The sequence below is a fragment of the Oryzias melastigma genome, linkage group LG8 (genome assembly GCF_002922805.2).
Source record: "Oryzias melastigma strain HK-1 linkage group LG8, ASM292280v2, whole genome shotgun sequence".
Lineage (NCBI taxonomy): Eukaryota > Metazoa > Chordata > Actinopteri > Beloniformes > Adrianichthyidae > Oryzias > Oryzias melastigma.
Genome location: NC_050519.1, coordinates 17,255,019 through 17,280,920, shown reverse-complemented (window position 1 = coordinate 17,280,920; position 25,902 = coordinate 17,255,019). Strand labels below are relative to the sequence as shown.

At 42.8% G+C, this 25,902-nt stretch overlaps 2 protein-coding genes across 2 annotated transcripts in view; one reads left to right on the top strand and one right to left on the bottom strand.

Annotated features, from left to right (window-relative positions):
* Positions 1–1,392: 1,392 nt before the first annotated feature.
* On the top strand, positions 1,393–13,343 carry flii (FLII actin remodeling protein). Its single transcript, XM_024271620.2, has 31 exons — positions 1,393–1,547; positions 2,704–2,814; positions 5,040–5,111; positions 5,195–5,275; positions 5,349–5,596; positions 5,673–5,776; positions 5,851–6,026; positions 6,107–6,264; positions 6,345–6,429; positions 6,514–6,661; positions 7,072–7,202; positions 7,557–7,664; positions 7,741–7,845; positions 7,919–8,098; positions 8,166–8,248; positions 8,319–8,393; positions 8,477–8,560; positions 9,059–9,230; positions 9,303–9,410; positions 9,492–9,683; positions 9,764–9,862; positions 9,936–10,025; positions 10,099–10,238; positions 10,310–10,544; positions 10,625–10,779; positions 11,016–11,076; positions 11,152–11,280; positions 12,051–12,157; positions 12,231–12,336; positions 12,408–12,473; positions 12,550–13,343. The coding sequence occupies exons 1-31, from the start codon at positions 1,485–1,487 to the stop codon at positions 12,682–12,684; spliced, it is 3,807 nt and encodes a 1,268-aa protein (XP_024127388.1). The 5' UTR covers positions 1,393–1,484; the 3' UTR covers positions 12,685–13,343.
* Positions 13,344–13,391: 48 nt separating this feature from the next.
* The window catches only part of llgl1 (LLGL scribble cell polarity complex component 1), a 34,090-nt gene continuing 21,579 nt past the window's right edge, over positions 13,392–25,902 (bottom strand). Inside the window, exons 9-24 of the mRNA XM_024271621.2 lie at positions 25,741–25,895; positions 25,442–25,662; positions 22,235–22,302; positions 21,650–21,821; positions 19,214–19,318; positions 18,723–19,015; positions 18,470–18,620; positions 18,248–18,386; positions 17,854–18,167; positions 17,586–17,777; positions 17,447–17,519; positions 17,252–17,366; positions 16,561–16,625; positions 16,013–16,148; positions 15,852–15,934; positions 13,392–14,260 (exon numbers count right to left, since the gene is read on the bottom strand). Of these exons, the coding sequence (XP_024127389.1) occupies positions 15,856–15,934; positions 16,013–16,148; positions 16,561–16,625; positions 17,252–17,366; positions 17,447–17,519; positions 17,586–17,777; positions 17,854–18,167; positions 18,248–18,386; positions 18,470–18,620; positions 18,723–19,015; positions 19,214–19,318; positions 21,650–21,821; positions 22,235–22,302; positions 25,442–25,662; positions 25,741–25,895 (2,278 nt within the window). The 3' untranslated portion in view covers positions 13,392–14,260; positions 15,852–15,855. The remainder of the gene's footprint in view (positions 14,261–15,851; positions 15,935–16,012; positions 16,149–16,560; positions 16,626–17,251; positions 17,367–17,446; positions 17,520–17,585; positions 17,778–17,853; positions 18,168–18,247; positions 18,387–18,469; positions 18,621–18,722; positions 19,016–19,213; positions 19,319–21,649; positions 21,822–22,234; positions 22,303–25,441; positions 25,663–25,740; positions 25,896–25,902) is intronic.

The following is a 25,902-nucleotide window of genomic DNA, read 5'->3' as shown; positions in this document are numbered from 1 at the left end:
CATGCAATCATGATGTCTCAATTTTTAAAAGATTTCCACAACATACTGGTGACTAGGTGAAGCTGTTATTCATCAAATAATGCAAAAATTAAAAGGAATATAAGATAAATACATGACATATGACGATAAAGGGAACCACAGAAGAGAAAACATGGCAGTGTAATAATATTTCTCAGACTATAAACTTATTATTTATACGATTATAATATTCAACTCATTCTTAGTTTTATTGTGAGGCTTATTTATTATTTATCTGCTTTACTATAGTAGGCTAGTGTAGTTAGTAGCTTCAGCTTATTTATACATTGGCATTAATTACCTTGGTGACTGCATACAAAAATGGGTTAGAACCAAAAATTCTGTTCCCAGGTTGTATAACTAGAGATTATGTGACATATGGAATTATTTTAACAAAAAAATAAAGAACTCCTGTATTTTAAACATCTGGCTAACAACATAATGTCTAAAAAAAATTAAAAAAAATAGAAACCTAATTTTTTAATTGTTTTTGGTTGAACTGGAGCTTTGCGTAAATCCTTAAAAATATAGTTATAAAAATTAATGATATGTTGACAGAATTTCAAATTGATGAGAATTAAAATATATAGAGAATCAATTTTCACATTTTATAGATGGTTTAGCTGTTAAACATATTATAATAGTAGTTTTGTTTTACTTTTCTTGAATTTTTTGATTATCTAATTTTATTTTACCTTTGTTTCTTAAACAGTTTTAAAAGAAGTTATTGAACAAAACATTTTACAAGAAATAGTCTTAAAAACAAGCCTTTCAATACTACATTTGTATTTATTTTGTTTTGCCACTATTTGCATTTGTTCCTTCAGGCAGCAATTACTAATTATTGTTATTATTTAGTTAAGTTACTGCATGTGAAGCCATGTTCTGCCATGTTTAAAAGGTAGAAGATTTGGGCCTTGGAGAAACAGAAATTAAGGGTCTAAAAATTATTATGATTTTATTCTCAGAAGTCTCGTTTAAGATGTGGTTTACATGCACCAATAGTTCAGATTTATGAGATTAAAGTCAGAATTCTTAGATTAAAATCAGAATTCAGAGGTAAAAGTCAGATTTGTTTGAAATAAAAATCAGAATTTTGAGACTGAAGCCAGAATTCTGAGAAAAAAGTCAGAATTCTAAAATACGAAAGTCAGAAATTTGAGGAAAAGTTGGAATTCTTAGTTATAAAAGTCAGAATTTGGCTCTCTATTATAATTATTATTATTATTATGGTCATTATTATTATCCTCATCCTCTATGACCCTTATCCTCTTCTGTTCATGTCCATTCGTTCAATGTAAAACAACTTTCATGTTTAAATTCATAATGGCCACAGGAGGGCGCCCTTTCCGCATAAATAACATGCACTTCCTCCTGAACCAGAAGGGGGCGGTACCATCCCTCCCGTCTCTCCCTCCCAACCCAAAATAGTAGAGGTTTGAGCAGTTGACATCAGCGAGTCAGAAATGGCTGCCACAGGAGTTCTTCCCTTCATAAGGGGAGTAGACCTCAGTGGAAATGACTTCAAAGTAAGATTTTTTCTTTTTGTATAGGTTCATGTTTAATATCCACACATTTATGGCATTATTTAATGTCTCGTAGACTAAGCTAGTCCCTTTGTTAGACTTGTTCACCGATAGATAGCAGGGAAAGTAGCTGAGACACTGACTAGCATAGCTTCGTACTGCGAACATTGGGCGTTAGCTTCTTGTTAGAAAACCCGCTCCCGTGTGTCAGCCACCACCCTGTTTAGCAGTATGCGGAATTGTATTTAAGGCAGCTATGTTCAAAAATAAAATAAGTGTCGTAACTCTACGGTAAAACGATTTAGTGTTGCTAGGGCTACAGCACTTATCATGACACCACTCTGCTAATTTAGCTTACTTTTGGCTACAATTCAGTGCTTAAAACATTAATTTTTGATATAAAATGCTCCAAATTTTTTGAACTAATGTAGAAAACTGTAGTAAAGGGGGAATGTTGGCACTTGTTTGGGTCGTTTTGTTAACCCGGTGTTGACATGGTTCTAGTAAGTTCTGGTTTTCATCGAGTTAGCTTTAAAAACAAGGAAATGGGTCACCTCACCGAACTTTTGACCTGTCAGAACATGTTTTTATCCCAGCCCTGTTTTGGGGTTTATTGTTGTTGGGATCGCAACACTGTTGTCTAGTTACAGTAGTGCACATTTAACTCAGTGTGTTGCTGTCAATCAATGATCCTGGATTTTTAAAAATACCAGAACTTACAAGGTTTGGTCACAAGGAAGAATCAATATCTCTATGTTTACTCAACTCAGTGTGTTCATTCTAAAAGGTTCTGTTCAGGGATCTGATTCACTCAATCGAAAGTTTGTGGAATTTAGCATTATGCAAAAATGTCTTAAAGCCTGAAAGACCTGATTCTAAAGGATTATTGTCTAAAAATGCTCACTAAACAACTTTTTAACGTTTTAATCTGTCAAAATCAAAGCGTCCAAATGTAATGTTTAGAAATCCAAATGTCAGCAGCAACAGAAAAACAGATTTAGTATTAAATCTGGTGAAAGACGTCATGCAACTGCTGTGTAAACACAGCAGCTTTTAATCTCTTTTATACATCTGTATTTCTTCAATTTGAGTTTTTAGGTGTAAGTAAATCTGGAATGCTTTTGAGTTGACTAACACGTGTCCCGACCTTTGTCCACAGGGGGGTTATTTTCCTGAGCATGTAAAGTGTATGAGCAGCCTGCGATGGTTGAAGCTGAACAGGACGGGACTTTGTTATCTTCCGGAGGAGCTGGCTTCTCTCCAGAAGTTGGTAAGAACATTCAAAACACCTTCCATATTAGCAGATCCATGTATTAAGAGGTTGAGTTCTAGCTTTGACGCATCTGTGTGGCTTTTTTTTGGACCAGTTCACGCCTCTCATGTGGCGGTGGGCTTTCTGTCAACAGAAAAAGCTTTTTCTTTTCAGATGCTTACAGCTGATGATGATAGAAATGAAAAGTTCCTCGTTTATTAGACTTTACATGTGTGAAATCAGAGATTTTATTTTCATATATTAACCTTAATATGCTTTTTAGTATGAAAATCACAACATATATTTATTTAATTACTCTGAGGTACTCAACTTTTGTTTAAGTGCCTCTATTGAGAATGTTTAGGACTATATTGGATGCTTCATCCCCATTAAACTCCAATGAGAGTCAGTCTGGACACACTGGTACAGTATTGAGTCTTTGGACTCTTCATGGCTTTGTGGGGAATCCCTAACAAACAAAACCCATAAAGGGTGCTTCACAGGAAACGCACAAACTCTACAGTGACTCTACAATGCAAAAGCTTTTAAAAAGAAAAATCACAACAATTTGTAAAAGCAAAACAAATACATTACATTTTAGAAATCAGAACAAAATTCCAGAAACAAAAAGAAGTCAAACGAAAATGAAATGTTTCTAAATACAAAAGGACACTTCAGGGCCACCATATAACTCAATTCTTAACTTACTTTTGCATTTACCACTAAAGAAAACCCTTAAAAGACCCATTTTGGTGAACATTGTGTTTTTAACATGTTCTTGTGGCATTTTTCTGACTAAGGAGGACATATATAAAGAAACTTGAGCTTGAATTTGCATTTCTGAGTATTTCTTTATTCAAAGTGTTGTAAATTTGAAGCAGACTAAAAACAAATACTGTTTGATGAAACAATGTGCGAATCATAAGCTCCATTTTGATGCAGACAAATGGATCCATGATTGTCTTTGTTTTCCTCATCTGAGCTGGGATCTGGATCGGAACTGTATGGTTGGATAGCTATAGTATTGCTCGCTATTTTTGCTGCATCTGTAATGTAAGCTTTGGGTTATGAGGGTTGCGTGCTCGCTTTAGAGCTTGTAAACCACAGGTGTCTAACTCCAGCCCTGGAAGGCCGGTGTCCTATGTTATCCAACCAAGCTGCCATAGAAGCTTCTTATTGGCTAAACACACCTGATCCAGGTAATCCGCAGCAGATATGGCAGGGTTTCTGGAAAACCAGCATGAAGTCGGCCCTCGAGGCTTTAAGTTTGACACCCCTGATGTAAACGGAGAGCTCTCAGCAATAGGGAGGGAGGCCAACAGTCCCACAAAGGTGAACTTCTGATGAACTCCTATTCTTCTGCAGAAACTATGTCCTAGAAAACGTCAGTTTTCATAAATTTTAGCAAATTGAACTAAAAGACCACCGGGAACGCTTTTACAACAGATCAAAAGTGATCAGAGTTGGACTCTAAGCAACTGACTGCAACTAAACGCCACGATTATTAAGCGAAGGCCTGTAAGCAGCTCATGTAACGCCCATAACTGAGCATCATAGCACATAAGGTTGTAATAAGTAACTGGCTACAAAATACATAAATGTGATGAAAGACCCCTTCTAGCTGCCCTTCTATGTGCCTGATGTAAACCCATATTAGCAGGTCCTATTAAAACTAGAAGTGATATTAGTGAACTTCTTACTCAAATCTTCATTTCAGTTGAGTGTATGACAGCCTCATAACATACACATTTAATTTTTTGGGTTTTAAATTTTAATTTGGGATTTTAATCTTAGTGTTTTCATTTTTATGTGGAATTTTTGGTCCATTTTAATTTGTGCTTTCCAATAAATAACTTTGAATTTGTTTATGAGTTGTACTAGAAGAAATAAACCTGCAAAGTTGCACCGTGAACGTGTTTATTACTATTCACTGATGAAAGAAGCAATAAGAAAGGAGACCGTAAAAAAGACGAGTTAAAAACACAATTCAAATAATACAGAGTACGAAAGGAAGTAAGAGTTTTATCTAAATGTCTCCATTTGTTTAATGCATTTATGCTTATTTTTAATGTGAAAAGTGTTTATGCTCAAACAGCCTCAGACTCTGATAATCAATGACATCAGCATAAACCAGAAAAGATGATCACTATAAGCAGCTGTGTGTGCTGGAGCTTCATGTTTACCTGTTTATTCACTGAAAGTTCAGTTTTGTGATTCATTTCTGCTTTTTTAATATATTTTAGGAGCATATTTCTGTGAGTCACAACAGCCTGACCACTTTACATGGAGAACTTTCAAGTTTACCGAATCTGCGGGTAAGAGAGGCTCGTGTGGTGCAGCAGAGTAGAGGGGGTGTGCTGTGACGTGCTCGAATCAAATCCTGTCATTGTTTGTGCAGGCGGTGGTGGCCAGAGCCAACAACTTGAAAAACTCCGGCGTCCCGGATGACATCTTTCAGCTGGACGACCTTTCTGTGCTGGTGTGTAAATCATCACGCATCCTTTTTTTTTTTTTGAATATCCGTGGGTTCTTCTGACCCGCCTCTCCTCCAGGATCTGAGCTACAACCAGCTGACGGAGATCCCCAGAGACCTGGAGAACAGCAGGAACATGCTGGTGCTGAACTTGAGTCACAACAGCATCGACTCCATCCCCAACCAGCTGTTCATCAACCTGACCGACCTGCTGTATCTGGACTTGAGCGACAACAAGCTGGACAGCCTGCCTCCTCAGATGCGGCGCCTGGTGCACCTGCAGACACTCGTCCTCAACAACAACCCGCTGATGCACGCACAGCTGCGGTAAGCAGACGCCAGGGGGCGCCGTCCTCCACAATAGAAGAGTGGATCTATAACTGCTCTGCTTGTCTCTGAGCAGGCAGCTGCCAGCCATGGTGGCGTTACAGACGCTTCATCTGAGGAACACTCAGAGGGTCCAGAGCAACATGCCCACCAGCCTGGAGGGACTGATGCAGCTCGCAGGTAGAATCACATCTTTACAAGAGTTCACAAACATCTTTTCCTTCCTTCTAACTCTGTTTTCGTCTCCACTCCAGACGTGGATTTGTCCTGTAATGACCTGACCCGCATACCCGAGTGTCTTTACTCCTTGAGCAGTCTGAAGAGGCTCAACCTGAGCAGCAACCAGATTTCTGAGCTCTCCCTCTGCATCGACCAGTGGACCCAGATGGAGACGCTCAACCTGAGCCGCAACCAGCTCACCTCACTGCCCGTGAGCCCGGCCGGCCGCCGCCATCAGTCCGACTGTACCGGACTCAGCCTCTAAAATCTCCCCGTCTGTGTCCCCGACAGTCGGCCATCTGTAAGCTGTCCAAACTGAAGAAGCTGTACGTCAACTCCAACAAACTGGACTTCGACGGTGTTCCTCCTGGCGTGGGCAAACTCTCCAGCCTTGTGGAGTTCATGGCTGCTAACAACAACCTGGAGCTCATTCCAGAGGGACTCTGCAGGTGGAGGAAGATGACAACCCGGAGAAACGTTTCCTCTGTTTCTCGAGTGCTGAAATAATGTTTTTATTGCGTTCTTTCAGGTGTGGCAAGTTAAAGAAGTTGGTGCTGAATAAAAACCGCCTGGTGACGCTGCCCGAGACCATCCACTACCTGACAGACTTGGAGGTACAAATGAAATCTGACTGATTCCTGCAAACAAGCAGGTGGAGAACTCCCAACAGAACCCTCCTGATGGGTTTGTTTTTGTAGGTTCTGGATGTGCGCGAGAACCCCAACCTGGTGATGCCTCCTAAACCCACAGACAGAGCAGCGGAGTGGTACAACATCGACTTCTCGCTGCAGAACCAGCTCCGCCTGGCTGGAGCGTCACCCGCCACCGTGGCGGCTGCAGGAGGAGGTGAGTGTAGCAGGAGGACACCACTGTTTTTTAAATGTTCTTTTGGTTTAAAGGGAAAATGAGCTTGTAGCTTAAAGACCCACCCCATGTTTGTAAAAGCGCTCCCAGTGGTCTTCAAAAAGCCACGCCCCTTCAGAGGAGATTCTGGAAACAGAGGCTTCAGATCAACATAAAAAATGGCTTTTGAAGACATTTAAATTGTGGGATTTTTGTTAAAAACTTCATAATCATAATTAAAACACTACTGGAAACTTTTGTTTTAATCATCATTGGGGGACTTTAAAGAATTTAACTTCCAGTAGCCCAGATGTGTATTTGGATTAAAAAACTGTTCTGAACTGGAAGACTCAGAATGTCGATCTGCATCTTTTGGACAAACTGTCAGTTTGAAACAAAGTGTTTGTTCCCAGGAGCCAACCCCAGAGATCACTTGGCGAGAAAGATGAGGCTGAGGAGGAGAAAGGATTGCTCCCAGGATGATCAGGCAAAGCAGGTTCTGAAAGGCATGAGCGACGTCGCGCAGGAGAAGAAAAACATGGAGGTAAAGATTCCTTTCTGTCAGATGCAGCCCTGATGGAGGATTTCTAACATTTATTTAAGATAAGGGCTCAAAAGTTGAGAAACTGAGTTCAGAATATCAGCTGAAATATAAATATGGACTGATGGAAAGTCTGAAATATCAATTCAAGTATTGCTGGCGCTCTTTTATCCACCCTGGAAATCTGAGGCTTTAGAGCTGCAAATCTAGATCAACTTCATATCCTTTCTTACAATCTAAAAGACTAAAAATTGAACCAAAATCTGAGTTTCAGTTCTTTTCTTTTAGAGATTTTCTGTCAAATTCCGATCTGAGGGAATCTTATTTCACTCTATTTATCACTCTTCTCATCTGCAGGAGAACGGCGATCCGAAGTACGGTGACCTGAAAACTCGCCGCTGGGACAAAAGTCTGGAGAAGCCTCAGCTGGATTATTCAGAGTTCTTTCTGGAGGACGTGGGGCAGGTGAGTTACCTGTGACCTCACAACGCCACTGCAGAGGGGCAGTTTTCCTAAAACCACCGGCGCTCCCCTCCCGCAGGTTCCCGGCGTGTCCGTGTGGCAGATCGAGAACTTTATCCCGGTGCAGGTGGACGAAGCTTTCCACGGAAAATTCTACGAGGCCGACTGCTACATCATCCTGAAGGTGGAGCTTCAGACTGCAGGAGATTCCGTCAGGACGAAGAGGCTCTCCTCTAACTTCCTCCTGTCACTCCCAGACCTTCCTGGACGACAACGGAGCGCTGAACTGGCAGATCTTCTACTGGATCGGGCAGGAAGCCACGCTGGACAAGAAAGCCGGCTCCGCCATCCACGCCGTCAACCTGCGGAACTGCTTAGGGGCGGAGTGCAGGACGATCCGGGAGGAGATGGGAGAGGAGAGCGAGGAGTTCAGCGCTGTACGTAGATGCAGACGTGAGTGGGAAAGTCCTCCGGACGTCATCTGACTACAGCTTCTCTCTGCAGGTTTTCAACCAGGACATCTCTTACATCGAGGGAGGAACTGCCAGCGGGTTTTACACGGTGGAGGACAACAACTATCCTCTGAGGTGAAGATCCGGCAGAAACAAAACATGCAATTCTGAGAACAACCTTTCAAATGTTTCTTATTTTGCACAGATTGTACCGAGTCTACGGCAAGAAAAACATCCGTCTGGAGTCGGTGCCGGCTAAGGGCTCCTCCCTGGACCCTCGGTGAGTCGCTCACCTCTTTGATTACTGTGGCTTTTCTGGATTGCAGGAACCTAACATTTATCGTTTGGTTCTGTTTCTGGTAGCTTTGTGTTCCTGTTGGATTCTGGGCTGGAGATCTTCATCTGGAGAGGAGCCAACGCCACGCTCAGCAGCACCACCAAGGCCAGGTGCAGCACCTGCTGGATCTGCTTCACCTGCAGCTCCTGACAAAACTCTTCACATTTTTCAGGGATGCATCAAAGGGAAAATGTTTGGCCAAAGCTGAATAATAGTTAAAACACTTAGATGAATAATAGTAACCGAATATCAAATTAGTGCATTTTTATTTTTTAAATATTGCAGTATCCGACTAGAATAAATTCAACACAACTTATCAGTTCCAGTGTGTGCTCGTGTATTTCATGAGGCTATACTTTCAAACAAAACATTGATTCCAACAGATTTGTCAAGAACAGTAATTCAGCCTCAAAATTAAAAGAAGCAAACCGTGGCATATGAAATATCTTCAAATAGTTTTACAGATAAAACACTAACAACTGTGCATTTGTCAAACACATTGACTGTATAAAGCAATAATGCATGTCTACTTACACCGCTAGCCTTCCTTTAGCCCCGCAATTTTTTTATTCAAAGTTAATAGAAAAATGTCCAATAAATCCTGGCAGGTTGTTTGCTGAGAAGATCAACAAGAACGAGCGCAAAGGGAAGGCTGAGATCACCACCATCATGCAGAGCCAGGAGCCTCCAGACTTCTGGGAGCCTCTGGGAGGACAACCGGAGGAGATCAAGAAGCACGTCCCGGACAACTTCTCTCCTATCCGGCCCAAACTATACAAAGTAAATCTATTGACCGTCCTGCTGTAGCGGTCGGGCTTCGTTTTGGTTGGTTGACGTTTACCTCTCCTGCAGGTGGGTTTGGGGCTCGGTTACCTGGAGCTTCCTCAGATCAACTACAAACTGTCTGTGGAGCACAAAGATCACAAGGTCAAACTGGACACGCTGCCGGAGCTCCGGCTGGTATGTTTAAGGACTCACAAACCGTGTGGGAAAGTGTGCCGTCGCCTCTGATGTTCCGCCGTTTCTCGCTGGTCGTTTCAGCTCCAGTCTCTGCTGGACACCAAATGTGTTTACATCCTGGACTGCTGGTCGGACGTCTTCATCTGGATCGGGAGGAAGTCCCCGCGTCTCGTCAGGGCTGCAGCTCTGAAACTGGGTCAGGAGATCTGCTCCATGCTGCACCGGCCCAAACACGCCTGCGTCACGCGCAACCTGGAGGGCACAGAGAGCCAGGTGACGCAGCCGCCAAACGGCAGCCTTTCCAACTCGTCCTGTCTGCATGTTGACACGCCGCGGCGTCTGCTCCCCCTCAGGTCTTCAAATCCAAGTTTAAGAACTGGGACGACGTCCTTAAGGTGGACTACACCCGCGCAGCCGAGACCGTGCAGCAGAACGACAACCTGCAGGGAAAAGTGGGTGAACGCACGCACATGTTAGCGTTAGCGGCGCTGAGCGTCTGACCGTTCGGTTCTGTGACCCAAACAGGTGAAGAAAGACGCCGAGCAGAAAGACCAGATGAAAGCAGACCTGACGGCGCTCTTCCTCCCCAGACAGCCCCCCATGGCGCTGTCAGAGGTACCGCCCCCGTGCAGACGCCGACCCTCACCGACGCTTTAAGGCGGACCTAACGGTGGCGCTCTCATTCCAGGCCGAGCAGCTGATGGAGGAGTGGAACGAGGATCTGGACGGGATGGAGGGATTCGTGTTGGAGGGAAAGAAGTTTGCTCGGCTGCCCGAGGAAGAGTTCGGACACTTCTTCACTCAGGACTGCTACGTCTTCCTCTGCAGGTACTCCTGAAGGCGCCGGCGGCTGGGAGGAAACACAGCAGCAGAGATGACAGCTGCCACTTTCGTTTTAGGTACTGGGTTCCTGTGGAGTATGAGGACGAGGAGAAGGACAAGAAGGAGGGTGGTGGAGGTGGTGGAGGAGGAGGAGGAGGCGCTGATGACGAGGAGGAGGAGAAGCAGCCGGAGGAAGACTTCCAGTGTGTGGTGTACTTCTGGCAGGGCAGGCAGGCGTCCAACATGGGCTGGCTCACCTTCACCTTCTCCCTGCAGAAGAAGTTTGAGAGCCTCTTCCCCGGAAAGCTGAAGGTGTGCGTTCACGCTCGGGTTCAAACCGCCAACCTCCGTCTCGCTTCATGTGTGAGCTGACATGTGGTCGTTGCTGTTAGGTGGTGCGGATGACCCAGCAGCAGGAGAACCTCAAGTTCTTGTCCCATTTCAAGAGGAAGTTCATCATCCACAAAGGGAAGAGGAAGCAGGACACCGACAGCGCCCAGCCGTCCCTCTACCATATCCGCACCAACGGCAGTGCGCTCTGCACCAGGTCTGCGCCGCTTTCTCCTGAAGAGAACAGGAAGTGCAGGAAGAATTCTGAGGGCGAACGCTCCCGATCCCTTTCAGAATAAAAAAAAGTTTTGTTTTTTAATCTGAAACCTTAACATTTTTTTTCCCTTAAAGTATATAATTTTGGGTCTGTACATTTCTGTTATTGTTCTAGGTGACACAAACTTCCTCTTTTCAAAATAAAAGCTCAACTTTTTCTTCCTGCTTTGTCACCAGGACCATCCAGATCGGGACGGATTCCGGCAACCTTAACTCAGAGTTCTGCTTCATCCTGAAGGTGCGGGCGTTCGTTTCATGACGATGCAGAAGAGTCTTGAGCAGGAAGTCATCACTCCCAACGTCTGCTTTCCAGGTCCCGTTCGAGAGCACGGACAACCAGGGCATCGTCTACACGTGGGTGGGCCGAGCCGCCGACCCCGATGAGGCCAAACTGGCCGAGGACATCATGAACAGCATGTTTGATGAGACCTACAGCAAACAGGTTCAAACCACAGGCCTGATCACTCCATCCACTGACTGTATATGAGAACTGGACCGAGGGAGTGTGATATCATCCAGAGAGGATGGTTTACTTCTGGCTCCAACCAAATTAAGTCATTTCAGTCACCAGTTTTTCCCAATATGGATGCTGGAGTCAACCTCTTAACCACCCACCAATAAGAAGAGAGCTTGTTGAAAGGCCACACCCCTTCACTTTAAAACAGTCTACACAAAATCTGTTTTGAATCTTCAATTCAACGCAGTTTATTTTTCAGAATATAAGTCGTACTTGAGAGATAAAAGTGCAACACTTCTTAGCAATTATGCCAAGTCCAATCTGCGCTTCTTCCTCATTTTGTTCAATAGCAAATACTGGTACAAACATCTACAGTGCCCTCTTGTGGGAAAATATTTTAAAAAATCCCAAAAGTTGAACCCTTAACCAAACTATGCAAAAAACATGATTTATACTTTGACAAGTATAGTTATGGATGTTTATTTCTCCATAGAACTCGATGAGAGCTACTTCCTGTTTGGAATGTGAGGGGGAGGGGTCAGTCCAGTTCTCATATACAGTCAATTGGTCAACGTTTTCAGGGTTTTTTTTTTTTGCTAAATGTGCTGGAATCTACAGATAATTACAAATATTTCTCGACAGTTTATGGGATGAAGATTTAAGACTATTGGACTGTAAACTTTAAGAGAAATCCAATAAAAATCTTTATTTGTAACCCTTTTGTCATTGTAGTTACCTGTTGTCTCGTTCTGCAGGTGATTAACGAGGGGGAGGAGCCAGAGAACTTTTTCTGGGTGGGAATTGGTTCTCAGAAGGCGTACGACGAAGATGCAGAGTACATGAAGCACGCCAGACTCTTCAGGTCTGAAAACCTCTTCATAGTTCGTCTTCTGAGACGAGTCAGAAGCTCTGACGTTCCTCCTCTGCTCCCTCAGGTGCTCCAATGAGAAAGGTTACTTCTCTGTGTCGGAGAAATGCTCCGACTTCTGTCAGGACGACCTGGCTGATGACGACATCATGCTGCTGGATAACGGCAAAGAGGTGAAGAGGAGTTGAACGTGTTTGATTGTTGCTAAGCAACGGCGTTCCTCATTGTTTGGTGTGTCCCTCAGGTGTACATGTGGGTGGGGACTCAGACCAGCCAGGTGGAGATCAAACTCAGCCTCAAAGCGTGTCAGGTGAGTGGACGGCCGTGCACGGACATCCTCCAGGAACGCAGCTCTTGCTAACGTTTGGCCTCCTCTTCCTCGCCAGGTTTACATTCAGCACATGCGCGCCAAAGAAGCCGAGCAGCCGAGGAAGCTGCGCCTGGTGAGGAAGGGGAACGAGCCGCACTGCTTCACCCGCTGCTTTCACGCCTGGGGGCCCTTCAAAACCCCGCCCTCTTAGGCTCCACGCTCTACAGAGAACGCACCTGAGAATGCCCCGCCCCTTTTGCTCACCTGCTCGTCTGACAGTAAAAGACTGAACCCAAAATGTCCCTTTCTATTTTTGTAAACGGGTGAAAGCCGACGAAGTAAAAAATGAAGAGGATTTCTGCTAAACAAGGGAACCTTCAGACATATCCACTCATTGTGCTGCTTCGTCTCGCCTCCTGCTGCTAGTCCACAGACTCGTTTGGCTCCGCCCACCTCTGTGCCACCGCCCAGTTTAAAGGGAGACGCAGGAACAGTCCATTGTAACATGAGGGACAGAAGCGCTTTCTGAAGAATGTCCATTAGTCTCTTTTTGCGGAATGTGTAAAACGCTTCGACCACACAAATGTCATCGCCATCAACCGCCGCCCCCCATGGAAGAGATGTCAGGACAGCCGTGCAATCGTTTCTTCTCTGTTGGGAGTAACTTTCACTTTAAAAATGGGAGATTCTCTTTGATCATTAGACCTCGGGGGGTCGAATCAAAACAAAAATATTTTTGTGGTGGTGTTGAGTTGTTGGCCTGGTTGAGTGAGTCCAGCACAGGATTGTGTAACTGCACGTGCTTCTGATGCCACCCGCAGATGCTTTATTTATGTATTTTATATAAAAAATAAATGTTTTCACAAAGTTTCTCCGTATTTTTCCCTTTTTTAAATCACAAAACAAAAAGTCTGATTATCAGAGTAAATAGACTTTTATTGACAGTTAATGAATGAAACTAATCGGTGATCAAACATTCGTCTCAGTTAATCGTGTTAACAAAAATAAATCAATATGATTCCTATCTGCTGCGCTAACGTTAGCCACATTGTTCAAAGTCTTTCCTGCGTCTCTGAAGATCTGAGGAGGCCATCATCTGCTGTTCAACCCTATTTGACTTGTTTAAACCAACTTTGTGCAGAAGACGATTAAAAACAAACTTTATTTTCGGTCTATCAGCAGAAACGTTCTGTACCGGTCCGCCGTTTTCCAAACGGAAGATGACTTTTTGCTTACATGAGATGAGCTTGTGTGTAAAGGAATTATTTAAAAAAAGAAAAAAAACAAGCTTTCCTCATTTCTCTCAATAAAATATTTCTCTCTGAAAATGGCCGTACAAAACATATGTGACGCAGCACAGACTTTTACAAAATACCTTCATTTGTCCAGAGCAAACCAACATAAAGGTCTGGTTCTTTCTGAAGGCAGGAGTCCAGATGCTCTGACGTCCCGTGCTCGCACCTTCCAAACACTTCATTTAGCTTTCTGCAACGTAACGGTGCTCCCTTTCTGTCCCGTTTCAAGAAAGAAAAAAAAAAGTCATTCACAGGATTATGTTGCAGAGAACAGTCCTTTGCATCCTCTAGTGTGCAGCAAAATTAACGATGAAGCCGGATGACGTCAGTCCCAGATGTTGCTCTGCTGGAGGAGGAAGTTCTTCACTCAGATGAAGGATTCACACCAGAGTTCCAGGCTGTGTGACGACTGTGGGCCTCATGGTGAACTGATGGGAGATGTTCGTGGTCCAGCACTCAGATCCAGTCCATCAAAACCACGAGAACCAAACCCTGAAAGGCGTGGAGCACAAGAAAACAACATTAACCTAAAAGAATCAATTCACAACGTCTGGTACGTGAACTATAAACTAAACATATTAATATTTTAAATTACATAAAATCACATTTTTAAAAATCAAAGAAAGTGAAACAACAAGAGTGACTGAAAGAATCAGAATTTTCATCTTTTCTTATGGTGCTTTTATTCTGAAATCCAGTTTGCTTAATTTAAAACTTACTAAAATGTTAGAAAATAAAAAAAGAGGTTGAGCAAAGTGCTGCAGAATAAGAGAAAGCTAAAATAAGCAAATTTGACTTGATAAATTGCTATAACTAAGAATAATTATCTTATTTTGTTGTTTGAGCTCTGTTAAGAAATTCTCTTTCATTTTCACTTTGTATTTAGCATGTTGGAAATAAATTATTAAAAAAATAATATTAAACCATGATTATGATAGAATGAACATAATGTAAAAATTCAAAATTTAGGTGGAAACATAAAAACTAACAAAAAGAGCCATCTGTGAGACCATTACAAAATAAACTTCATAAAAAAAGAAAAATCAACACACTAAAGGATTTTTTGATTGATCAAACAAGCAGGAATTAAGATTTAAAACTGAAATTCGGTTTTCTATTTTTTGTTGATCGTTTATGCAGATCTTTTCCAAAAATTAGAATATCAAGGAAAAGTGTTGTCATTTCCATAACTCCATTCAATAAAGACACTTTCATAGAAAACAGACTCAGAACACACTGTTTAACTGATTTTTGGGGATTGCAGTTCATAAAACCCACAAAAACACAATTTCAGAGAATTAGAACCCCAATTCATCCTACATAGAATCGATACTCTATGAAAGTTTAATTATTTTTTTAATATAATTATGGAAATGAAAACACTTTTCCATGATATTCTAATTGGAATATTGTGACACTAAACAGTGTATCTTTGAAAATGAAAATATTTACTTCAGATAAACGTGTTTATGTCTACTGACGGTATTTCACATTGTCACCACAAGAGGGCAGCAGTCTTTAAGGAAGCGATTCCACATCAACTTCAGATGTTCCTGCTTTAGAAAATCTGTGATGTAAAGTGTTTCAGAGCCAAAGAAGTTTCACATCACAGAATGACTGACCTAATTGTGTGTAGTTGCAGCTTGTCCAGTACGTTAGTTAAGGTTAAAGAACTTGTTATGTTGGCAGCAGCTAAGCTGACAGGTTGTGGTGTTTTGGGCAGGAGTTTCTGTCAGTCTGGAAGAGAAGGATTTGTGGATTGAGAGGAGGCTCTGGTATTGGAATGCAGATCTCAGACAGAGCAGCTCTTTGAAGTCTGCTCACTCTGGAGGAGCTCCATTGAAAACAGGTGTGTGTGAGTGTGTGTGTTTACAACACCCCGTGGGGACTTTAACCTGGATATACACATACACGCGGGGACTTGTGGCACGGTGGGGACCTGAGTTGAGGTCCCTACAAGCAAACCCATTCTGATAGGTCCAGAACAGTGTTAAGACACCCCCCCGAGGTTTTCTCAAAGTTCCTATGAGAGCCATTTAAAGATAAAATTGTGTGTAAAATCCCAACTCATTTCTTCTCTCACCCGCTCAGTTGATGAGGATGCCAGGTGAGCGTCCCTCTTCGTCCTTCATGTTCCTCAGGTTGTTCTCCTCCTCGTCCACCGTGCTAAAGGGGGCGGAGACATGCTAAAGTTACTTCTCATGGTTGGATGGACACAATAGTTTTGAACAGGTGAATGCTCACGTGAGGAAGTCCCTGACGTCCTCCACCGTCAGCTCTCCGGTCGAGTCTAAGGTGAGGTCAGCACAGCTGAGGGGGGAGTCCAGTGGGGTGTCCAGGAGGGGGGAGGGCAGGGTGCTGAGAGGGACGTCCACCTTCCCTGTCAGATTAAAAAAAAAAAACATTTCTACAAAAAAGTCTTCACGTTCTGGATGATAAATAAATACGAGGCGCCACTCCTGCCCTGAACCAGATCCAGAATCCTGGTTTTCCAGGATCCCAGACCTCCACTTCTGCTGACTTCTTTTCAGGAAAACAACTAAAACAATTCCAGCTCTGCGTGGAAGGTCCTGCTAAACCAAGTGCCACAAGAAAGGATGGCTGGTTTCCACGACAACCACAGCTCCCCTGCCAGCCAAAAAAGGGGGAGCAGGACTGGAGAGGCAACGGGGGCATGCTGAATGGTTACCATAGAGACCAGTTGGGGACCAGAGCAGGGGTCGGTGAAGGGGGTTTGGAGAGCGAGGAAGAGACAAAACAGACAAGGAGGAAAGAACAAGTGAAGGACTCACCTTCAGCCTGACCCATCTGGTTTTTATGGGTTCCATTGGCCTGCATGTGCGTCGGCGTTCCGTCGCTGTGGAGACACACAAACGCTTTACTCACGGTGTTTCAGAGCAACCACTACACCATGAAGATCCAGAAACGGAGTTGGAGCAGAATGAGACAGAAAATTACCAAAATGTTCCAAATTAAAAGCTGAAGAAACAGCTTTATTGTCAACAAAACACTCAAAAAAATTTTTATTCTCTGTCTTTGTTTGAGCCCCACTGGTAGCATTTGTCTTATGACTGAGGACGTATATTAAGAAAATTAAGCTCAAAATACCATTTCTGAGGATTCCTTCATTCAAATCATTATGAATCAGTAGCAATCAAAAAGCTAGATTTGAAATGTCGCACAAACCATGACTATTATCAGGAAGGTTTTGTGTAAATTCCAGCACTACTCCCTAAACCCAATAAAACTCTATAGAGCTTGACTATCTATTGCCCTGGATTTTAACATCATTCATACACGTGCTCACTACTTTTTTTTATTTAAATGCCACATTTGACGTCATCCATTTATTAAAGCAAAAAGTGAATAAATAGGAAAATAGGAAAATCCACAAAGAATATTTATGAATCTAATGTGCTATTATGATAAAAACTTGGATGACCCGTTAAAATTTGTGCTTTGAGTGTTGGTGAGATTTGTTACCAGGTGAACGTCTGCTCCAGGTGTCGGTGAAGCTGAACAGAACACAGCGGTTCGGTGAGAACTTTTGCAGACAAAGAGAACCTCTCATACTCTGATGGAGAGATTAGGTAGAACCCTAAAAAGAGAGAAGATCCAGCGTTAAAGGCGTTCCATGAAGCCTTCGATGAGAACGTTTGAGGGCGGGGTCTTCCTGACCCTGTCCATTCTTGGTGAAGACGCACGACGCAATGCCGCTGATGTCCTCCTTCCGAATGCAGTCGAAACGCACCTGAAGACAGACTCCTGTCAACAACTGGCAAATTCTGGTTTTGGCTCAGAGCGGACCAGAACCCACCTGAGGTCGGAGGCCAGGGATGTTGAAGAGGTGCATGTCTCCCATGTTGGTGAGGCAGACCAGCGTGTGTTCGCTGTAGTCCTCCTGAACGCTGGAGCTGAAGAGCACCAGAGCCACCTTCCTCACCCGGCAGCCTTCATGAGCCGTCAGCTTGAACTTGGTCTTCGCACTCACTTTGGGAAGAGAAAACACCTGAACGAAGAGCAGAAAAGAGGTCAGAGGTTCAAACCACGCTCCCATCAACCTTCTGACAGCCTCATTTCTTCACCTTCAGCTGCTCCTCTGAAGCGATGAGAACCGAGTGGGCGTTGGTCATGTCCGGCGCGATGGCCAGGTCCTGGGACGCTTCGTACGGGTCGGGCAGCGGTTTTCCTCGCCCGTCCAGCACGCATATGGACACCACGGGAGCCCTGTGCATCAGCTGGATCTCTTTACCCAGCACCGCCTCCACGCACATGCTGCTCTCGCTGGCTCCGCCCCGCTCACACGTGCGCCCCAAACCCACGCCAGGCACCTCCAGGGCATAAGCATACACGCTACCAGAGTTGGTCCCCGCCCAGAGCGTGGGGCCGTGGTGTGTGCCTAAAGGACAAATGGGAACTTGTTATGAACCAATTCTCCTAAGTCTGAAAAAAAAAATGTTTCACTGCGTTTGAACGCACCGTCACGCAGAAATGTGTCTGCAAAGCACAAACATCTGACCACGCCGGACAGAGAGTCGTCCGCTGACCGCGGCTCGATCCTTCGCTGCACCGGAGCGACCTCCTCCTGCTCGGCCAGAGCGGCGTTGGCCTCTTGGACCTGCATTCATCAGGAGCATTTGTAGAACTCAGCCAGACTGGGTTCAGGGTTCTGGATGATCTTCACAGCAGGAGGTTGCTCACCTTGCTGGTGGGCGTGGTCAAGACCCGCTTCTTCCCCGACACCCGGCTTTTGCGGATGCGCCTGAAGCTCTGGCGTAGCGACTTTTTTAATGACTTGACCCTGGACAGGGGGCCTTCCATCGCCAACGAGTCATTTGGGTGCAAGGTGCACCTGTGAGAAGGAAAACGGCGAGAAAGAGATGCAAACGTGATTAAAAGAAAAGACAAACTAAAATGTATGTTTGTCCTTTAAAGAAATAAATCCCCCTCACACCTGGCCAGAACAGCATTCCGTCTGTGGTAGTCGAAAAGTCCAAACCCGTGGCTCGTCCCAAAGGCGACCAGGTTCCACTCGGCGTGCAGCGCCACCGCCGTGACTGAGGCGGGGGGCAGGCACTGCAGCAGCACCAGGGGCTGGAAGCCTGGCGGGAAGGGGGCAGGTTTGAGGCGGGGTTCCAGTCTGTCGTGACCCTTCCAGGTGAAGCCCTCCCGGTCCTGCAGCAGGTCCATCACCGACACGTCCACCAAGTGGTCCGAACGCTCGTCATTTAATCCCAGAATAATGACCTGCGGTGATGTAAGACGCCAAACGGGGTGAAAACGGACACATTTAGGAACATCTGCATTCTACAGTGTTCTACAACCAGTTTAGATGCAGAAAACTCTTACATTTAAAAAAAAGAAAGGGAATTTCTTGGCCTCCTCTCATAGTCTACATACTCTCATACACACATCTATTCTGTATCTGTACATGCAGATGTTTACCTGTCCAGCTGTTCCCGCCACCACTAGTTTGTTGCTGTATTTACACAGACTGATCTTCTGAATGCCGAGGCGGGGGTCGTCACTGTACGGGTCAAAACAGCCCACCTGGAACAAATGAGGAGGTAACAGCACACTATTTTAGGACTATTTGTTGATCATGCATATCAATCAAACCACCAGGATCATTTAGTAGGAAAAAGCTTCATCTTCAGTAAACCAAACATCCTTTTGAATGCTCTACTTAGACACAAGACATTTCAAATAAGCCCCGCCCACTACAGGGTACAAGATATTCTGATTGTTAACAAAAACATATTTTTTTTACTTTTGGGGTATCACTGTTACCAAATATACTTTTCATATAAATATTGACATGTAGTAGATGTGTAAACTATCTGAAATGAAGGTAAACTATTACAATATTTTTTCAGCAGACTCCTGGCCACTTTATATTTTTTAGAAGTTTTGAAGAAATCAAACTTCATGCAAAGTTCATGAAGCTATCCTCTCTAAAACAGCTTTAAAAATAAAAATAAATAAAAAGCAGTCGCTGCCATTTTGGCACTTCACAAAAAAATAAATAAACTGCATCCACTGCTGCCTGGCATAAATTGCCTGTCGGAAGGAGGAAGAACTCTGTTGTCTTTCACAGTCAAAAGCACTTCTTGAAGAACCAGAAAAATCCAGAAAGTTATCATTTTTCCCTTTTTCTGAAACATAACAGACATTTTTTAAATGTACCAAATTTCTGCTAGCTACACTGCTCACCTATGGGCTGGGTCTGTCACAGGATTTGGAGGGAGGGAGAATAATTACGGTCAGAAAATGTCTGTAATGACATTTTCCAAGTTCCCAGAGTCCGTGAATGCAGCAGGACTGAGGATACACCCTCATCGATTTTGATTGGTCCTTTGTGTTAACCCCGCCCCCACACGCCAGAACATTTCAAACTTGAAATTTTCCGATTTAAAAAAAACAAACAAAAAAAAAAAAAACAAAAGAGTTGAAACGGAAAAAAAGTTTTGAAACTGAAATTTTGAGTTTCAAAACCTAAAAAAATATTAAGCTGAAATAATTATGTATATATAAGAACTGCAGAAACTTCCAGACACTCATTTCTTTTTTTTTTTTTTTCAAAACACCAATATTTTTTTTTTAAGTTGCTTTATTTGGGTTTCAAATTCTTCTTTATGGCTTCAAAATGGCTCCATGGGGGGAGGGGACCACTTTTGCAAAGTCAAACAAATTTTGGGAACCAAATTTTTTACTTTAACATCATGTCTATTGAAAACAAATACAGTGGCCTTGTGGTAGAGTGTCCACCAAGACACTAGAAGGTCATGAGTTCAAATCCATAGTCGAGTCATACCAAAGACTCTTGATACTCAGCATTCAGAAGATGGATTAAAGGTTTAAACCACCAAATAGTTCTCAAGAAAAGCTGTGTCTGAAGCTCACCCCTCCCCCACGGGATGGGTCAAAACAAATTTCGTTACAGTTTTGTTACAACGGATGGAACTTAACTTTAAATAATTATGAGGTATTTCTGTCAACAAGCAAAAACAATATTTTTTAAATGATTTTAGTGGTCTTTAAAATGATATCAATAATGTCTTGTGTCCATCATTTATAATGCCATGGTTTTTGAAATGTTTCAACAATTTGGATTTTATTTTACTTGAGACCCTCACTTTTCATAGAAAAAAGTAAAATGGATGATTAACATTTTCATTTTTGCATAAAAACCATCCTCTTCATGTTGGAACAGCAGCTTCTTTTTAATATTTACCAAGAACCAGGACAATCTCCTCATTCCCTTCATCCCCAGCAAACACACAAACTCTCTCATCCAACAGTCACACGGAAACAGCAGGAATTCCAGCCGAACCCGCCGCCACTTTGCAAAATGAAAAGTAGAAGTGGTTGGTGACCAGCACACAAAAAGAGCGGGGCTGACAAGTCTGGTTTTCATTACTGCTGAGAAAAAAGGGAAAGGCTCTTCATCCCACATTCCTGAACACGCAGCTCTGTTACCACAGGATACACAACATGTATATGTGCGAGTTAGGAGGGTAAGGCGGCGCGCGGAGTGTGAAGGAAATATGAAAACAGGCCATAAAGGTCTGTTGAACATCAGTCATTCAGTTCTGTTTCTTTGTCCCATTTGCTCGGTCTAACTTTGTCGGTTTGCTTTAAAAGCAACTCTTCGTGAAGAAGCAATTAAAGGAGAATTACAAGCCGGTTTATTCAGTTTCAAGATTTAATAACGAGAACAATAAAGTGAAATCCAAAGACATGAAAAGTGTCTGTCTGAGGGGAAAAGAAGGCTACGGATGAGGAGTTTCAGGATGCTGTGAGTGCTGGAGTCATGCTGACTTCATCCCAGCGGGGAGTCAAACGTGTCTGAAACTGCGGAAGGAAAACTTCACTGTTTACCTTCCTAAAGGGAGGCCACTCCTCCTCCTCCTCCTGCTGCATGTCTGGGTCATCGTGCGGGTCATCGACTGGGTCGCAGTCGGTGTGGAAGACGTTGGCTGTGCTGAGTTTGTACAGCGGAGTCAGAGCGACACCCGAGGCGTCCCAGAAACGGACCGTGCCGTCCTCGTGCCTACAAGCAGCAGACTTTAGAAACTGCCCAGTCATGACTCAGCAGATTTGATTTGGGCGAAGATCTCATGTTTGTGGTTTCTGATTTAATAGATTAATGCTGCTTTCAATTAAAATCAAGATTTTTTTTTGTTTCCAAAATAGAAGAAGTGAAACTACAATATGATCTCAAACATCTGCACTTGATTATAATCTGTAAGTCGTGACAGGACTTTCCTTCACCACATCAGATGGAGAGGATTTTTTATTTTTTGTGGGAAAAAAAAAGTCTTTGTGCTTCAAATTTCTTCAAAAACTTTGGAGAGAAATGCAGAAAAACTTCCAGCGTGAATTCAAGATTCAAGATTAACTTTATTTATCCCTGCAGGGAAATTCTGTAAAAATGCAGCTGAGTGAGCGTGTGTGCGGACCAACCCCGTCAGCAGTAGCTCTTGTTGTTTGGGTGGGGGTGCCAGGCTCTTCCCACCACATATTGGCCAACTCTGGACAAACAGAAAATATGCATTTTAAAAGCAGCACTGGAAATGTAAGAAAAACAAAACCAATTTTCCGCCTGTATTTACTAGGGATGCCACAATTTTCATTTTAAAGGCAAATCATATGATTTACACCAATGATGCCCAACCCCCGAGCTACGGACCGGTATCAGTCCGTGGCTCGGGGGTTGGGCACCACTGTTGAACCAAATTGTGTAATTTTTATTGCATTGCACCAGACTTAGTATATTAAGCCAAGTTCAAGGTTTCTTTTCATTGTGACTTGCTTATTAGCAGAGTTAAAAAATATATTTTTGATTTTTGTTGTTATTTTTAATTATATATATCAAACAAAAACAAAAAAATTGAGGTTTGAACAGAGTTGTGGGAAAAGTGTATCCTTGCATTTACAATAATAATTGACCTTATTAAACACCACATGGACTCTGTGATATTTGGCTAATCCTTGTTCTTTGGTCAAAAACAGTTTTCATTCACTTAATAAACATTTGTTGTAATCCACGCTTTTATTTGATCTCATTTAGACTAGCTACTGTAATCCTCTTTTTACTTGCTTTAATAAATCCTCATCTAGAGTTGGTGAAAAAGGCTCATATTTCACCGGTTTTATCTTCTTTACATTCTATCAATTTCAATTTTTTTTAAGACTTTTGATTATTAGAGCTCTTATTGGGCAGACCTAATTAGTTTCCCCGCTGTTGGTACCATATGTCTCCAGATATCCTCTTTGGTCTCAACCTACCAAGACTCCGCATAAAACTCAAGGTGACCCTGGGTTTGTACGTGCGTAATTCTTTATTTGTGTGTAACTTTGGATTTGTATGTGTGTAATTCTTGATTTCTGACTCATACAATAAATGTTGTTCCTCAGTAAGAAAATGATGACAAAAAAAATCAAATTTACACATGCACAACTTAAAATGACAACAGCTTGAAACTAACTACACACACAAATCTTTACAAGTGTACACACGTATTTCTTCCTACAGACACAAAACCACATTTATGCACAAATCTGGGGTGAGAATCTTTTCATGTCTCCAAGATTCATTCCTAAATGATGCGTTTAAATGCTTCCAGAATGCTGGGACATCAGAGTTTTCTTACCAGCTACTTTGAACTTAGATTGTCAGCAATATCCAGTGAAATATTGACATTTTCCCACTTTCTTTAAAAGATATGCCCTGATAATTACCGTATTTTCCGGACTATAAGTCACGCTTTTTTCAGAGATTTTCCAAGGGTGCGACTTATACTCAGGAGCGACTTGTATGTGATTTTGTTAGACATAAATAGGCTCATATATTTGTTATTTTCCCCACTTACATCGGTTGCCGTTTGGCGGTTGTTTCCCAATAACAACCACTAGAGGGCACTGTAGGTGGGTATAAGTATCTACTGCTGTCAGCTGACAGAAACGCAGAAGAAGAAATTACGTTCAAAACAATTGTTCCAGATAATTTAATCATTCTCTTCATGGATGTTATGATGTTTTTCTCATTTGCATTAAGACATTATTGTTATTGTTTTTATTTTTCTCTTCCTGGACTAATGCGAGACAACAAGCCATCAAACTGGGTTATAAACAGACAGTGATGAGGCTAAAAAGTTCAGACAGCTTCGCCAATGGGAGTGTCTAGTTTATGAACACATTTTTGGACAAGCATTGAGCATTAAATTAGACGCACATCAAAAGATTCAGCGGACGAATTTGACACATGAATCGCATTTGATGTCAAATGCAACGTTACATCGGGCTTGTTGAATTTGTTCATAAATGTTGGACTATTCTCTTAAAAGTGCGACTTATACTCCGGAGCGACTTATATATGTTTTTTTCCTCTTCATTATGCATTTTTTGGCTACTGTGGCTTATACTCCGGTGCGACTTATAGTCCGGAAAATACGGTAATATAAAAAAGTCTAAAAATGGATTTTTAAAAACACTCAACATTCAGTTTTCTTTATTATCAGCACTCCCTCCAGCGCCTTCATCGTGGGACTCTTTGTGAGCCGGTGGCGTGATGTCCTCCTCAACACCCAGAGAACGGACAGATTTGAACAACTTAAGTTCAAAGCAGCTGATAAGAAAACTCTGATGACCCAGGATTCTAGCAGCACTTAAACACATCAGTTACACTCAAATCTTGGAGACATGAAAAGAGTCTCACATCAGATTTGTGTGTATATGTGGTTTTGTGTGTCTGTAACAAGCAAATTGTGAGTAATTTTTAAAGATTTGTGTGTGTAGTTAGTTTCAAGCTGTTGTAATTTTAAGTTGTGTATGTATAAATTGTGCTTTGTAAATTTTTTAATTTCGTTATTTTTGTATTGGGGAAAAATGTATTGTATGAATTACAAATCAAGAATTACACACATACAAATCCAAAGTTACAGACAAATCCAAAGTTACGCACAAATTGGGGTGAGTCTATTTTCTCTCCATACAGCAAGGGCATTGGGGCCACACCACCTGTGCAAATTAAGCTGATTGGTTGTGGCACTCCCAGTAGGGGGTGTGCCAAAAGGTGAACAACAGTTCTGTACTTTTCTTTACCGTCTTTAATTGACCGTATTCTATAAAGCACTTTTATCTGTGAAAAGCGCTCCACAATTATAAGTTACTTTTTTTTTTTACAGAAAAACAAAACAAAAAAAAAAGCACAATTTCATCAGATCTCTGCTCGATCTTCAGCACAGTGCTCATCCTCATTCAATCTCCCACAGACAGGGAGCCTTGAGTTATGAAAGTATCAGTTGTTTGTGTAATCTGTGACTAATCAGACAGCTGATGTAAGCTAAAAGACTCTGTAAGGCTTCAGACGGCTTACATCTGCACTCCAAGTTCAAACTCAGCTCACATTAATGTTGCTTCACTTTAGGTAACTGAGAAACTCACCTCAAACAGTTATGCATTGACAGCAGTTCTTTTAGATTCTGTCTAAAAAAACGCTTTTATTTGTTGATGTGCATAGGAGGAAGCAGAAAAGTCACCAACCATACTGTGTTTACGTGTTAAGCCTCTTGCTTTGTAAAGAGGTAACCGAATATCCGTTTAAACCGATTTACAAACTAATCCTGACTTTGCGTCTCGGCTGACAGAAGCTCCTCTAGCGGTTCTCACTTTGTGTGTGTGGCGCCGGCTCTGTTGCGCTTTGCCGGCGTTGATCAACCGTTCCCACAGCTTGGTGGAGACGTTGGTGACGTGACAGGAACACGTGATGGCTGACGAGTGAAGGGGAGCGAGGTAAGGAGTGGGAAGCGAGGGCCAGCCAGGGGTCAGCAGGTCGATCACGACCAGCTCCTCCTCCAGGAGCACGACAAGAGCCGACGGGTCGTCAAACTCTGAGGGCGGAGACAGACGGGGGGAAGTTAAAGGTACAAACCAGAAATGAAGGAATTTACAGCTGCTGGGATTCTTACCTTTGTCGTCGTCCACGTTGTGGACAGTAAAGAAATCGATCACGCGAGACGTGAAGTCCAGAGTGACGTGCTCTTTGTCCTGCTGGATGGTTAGACAGTGGCGGTCTCCATAGCTGGCTCGTGGCATTCCTCCACTATACAAGATCACCGGGGAACTAAGGA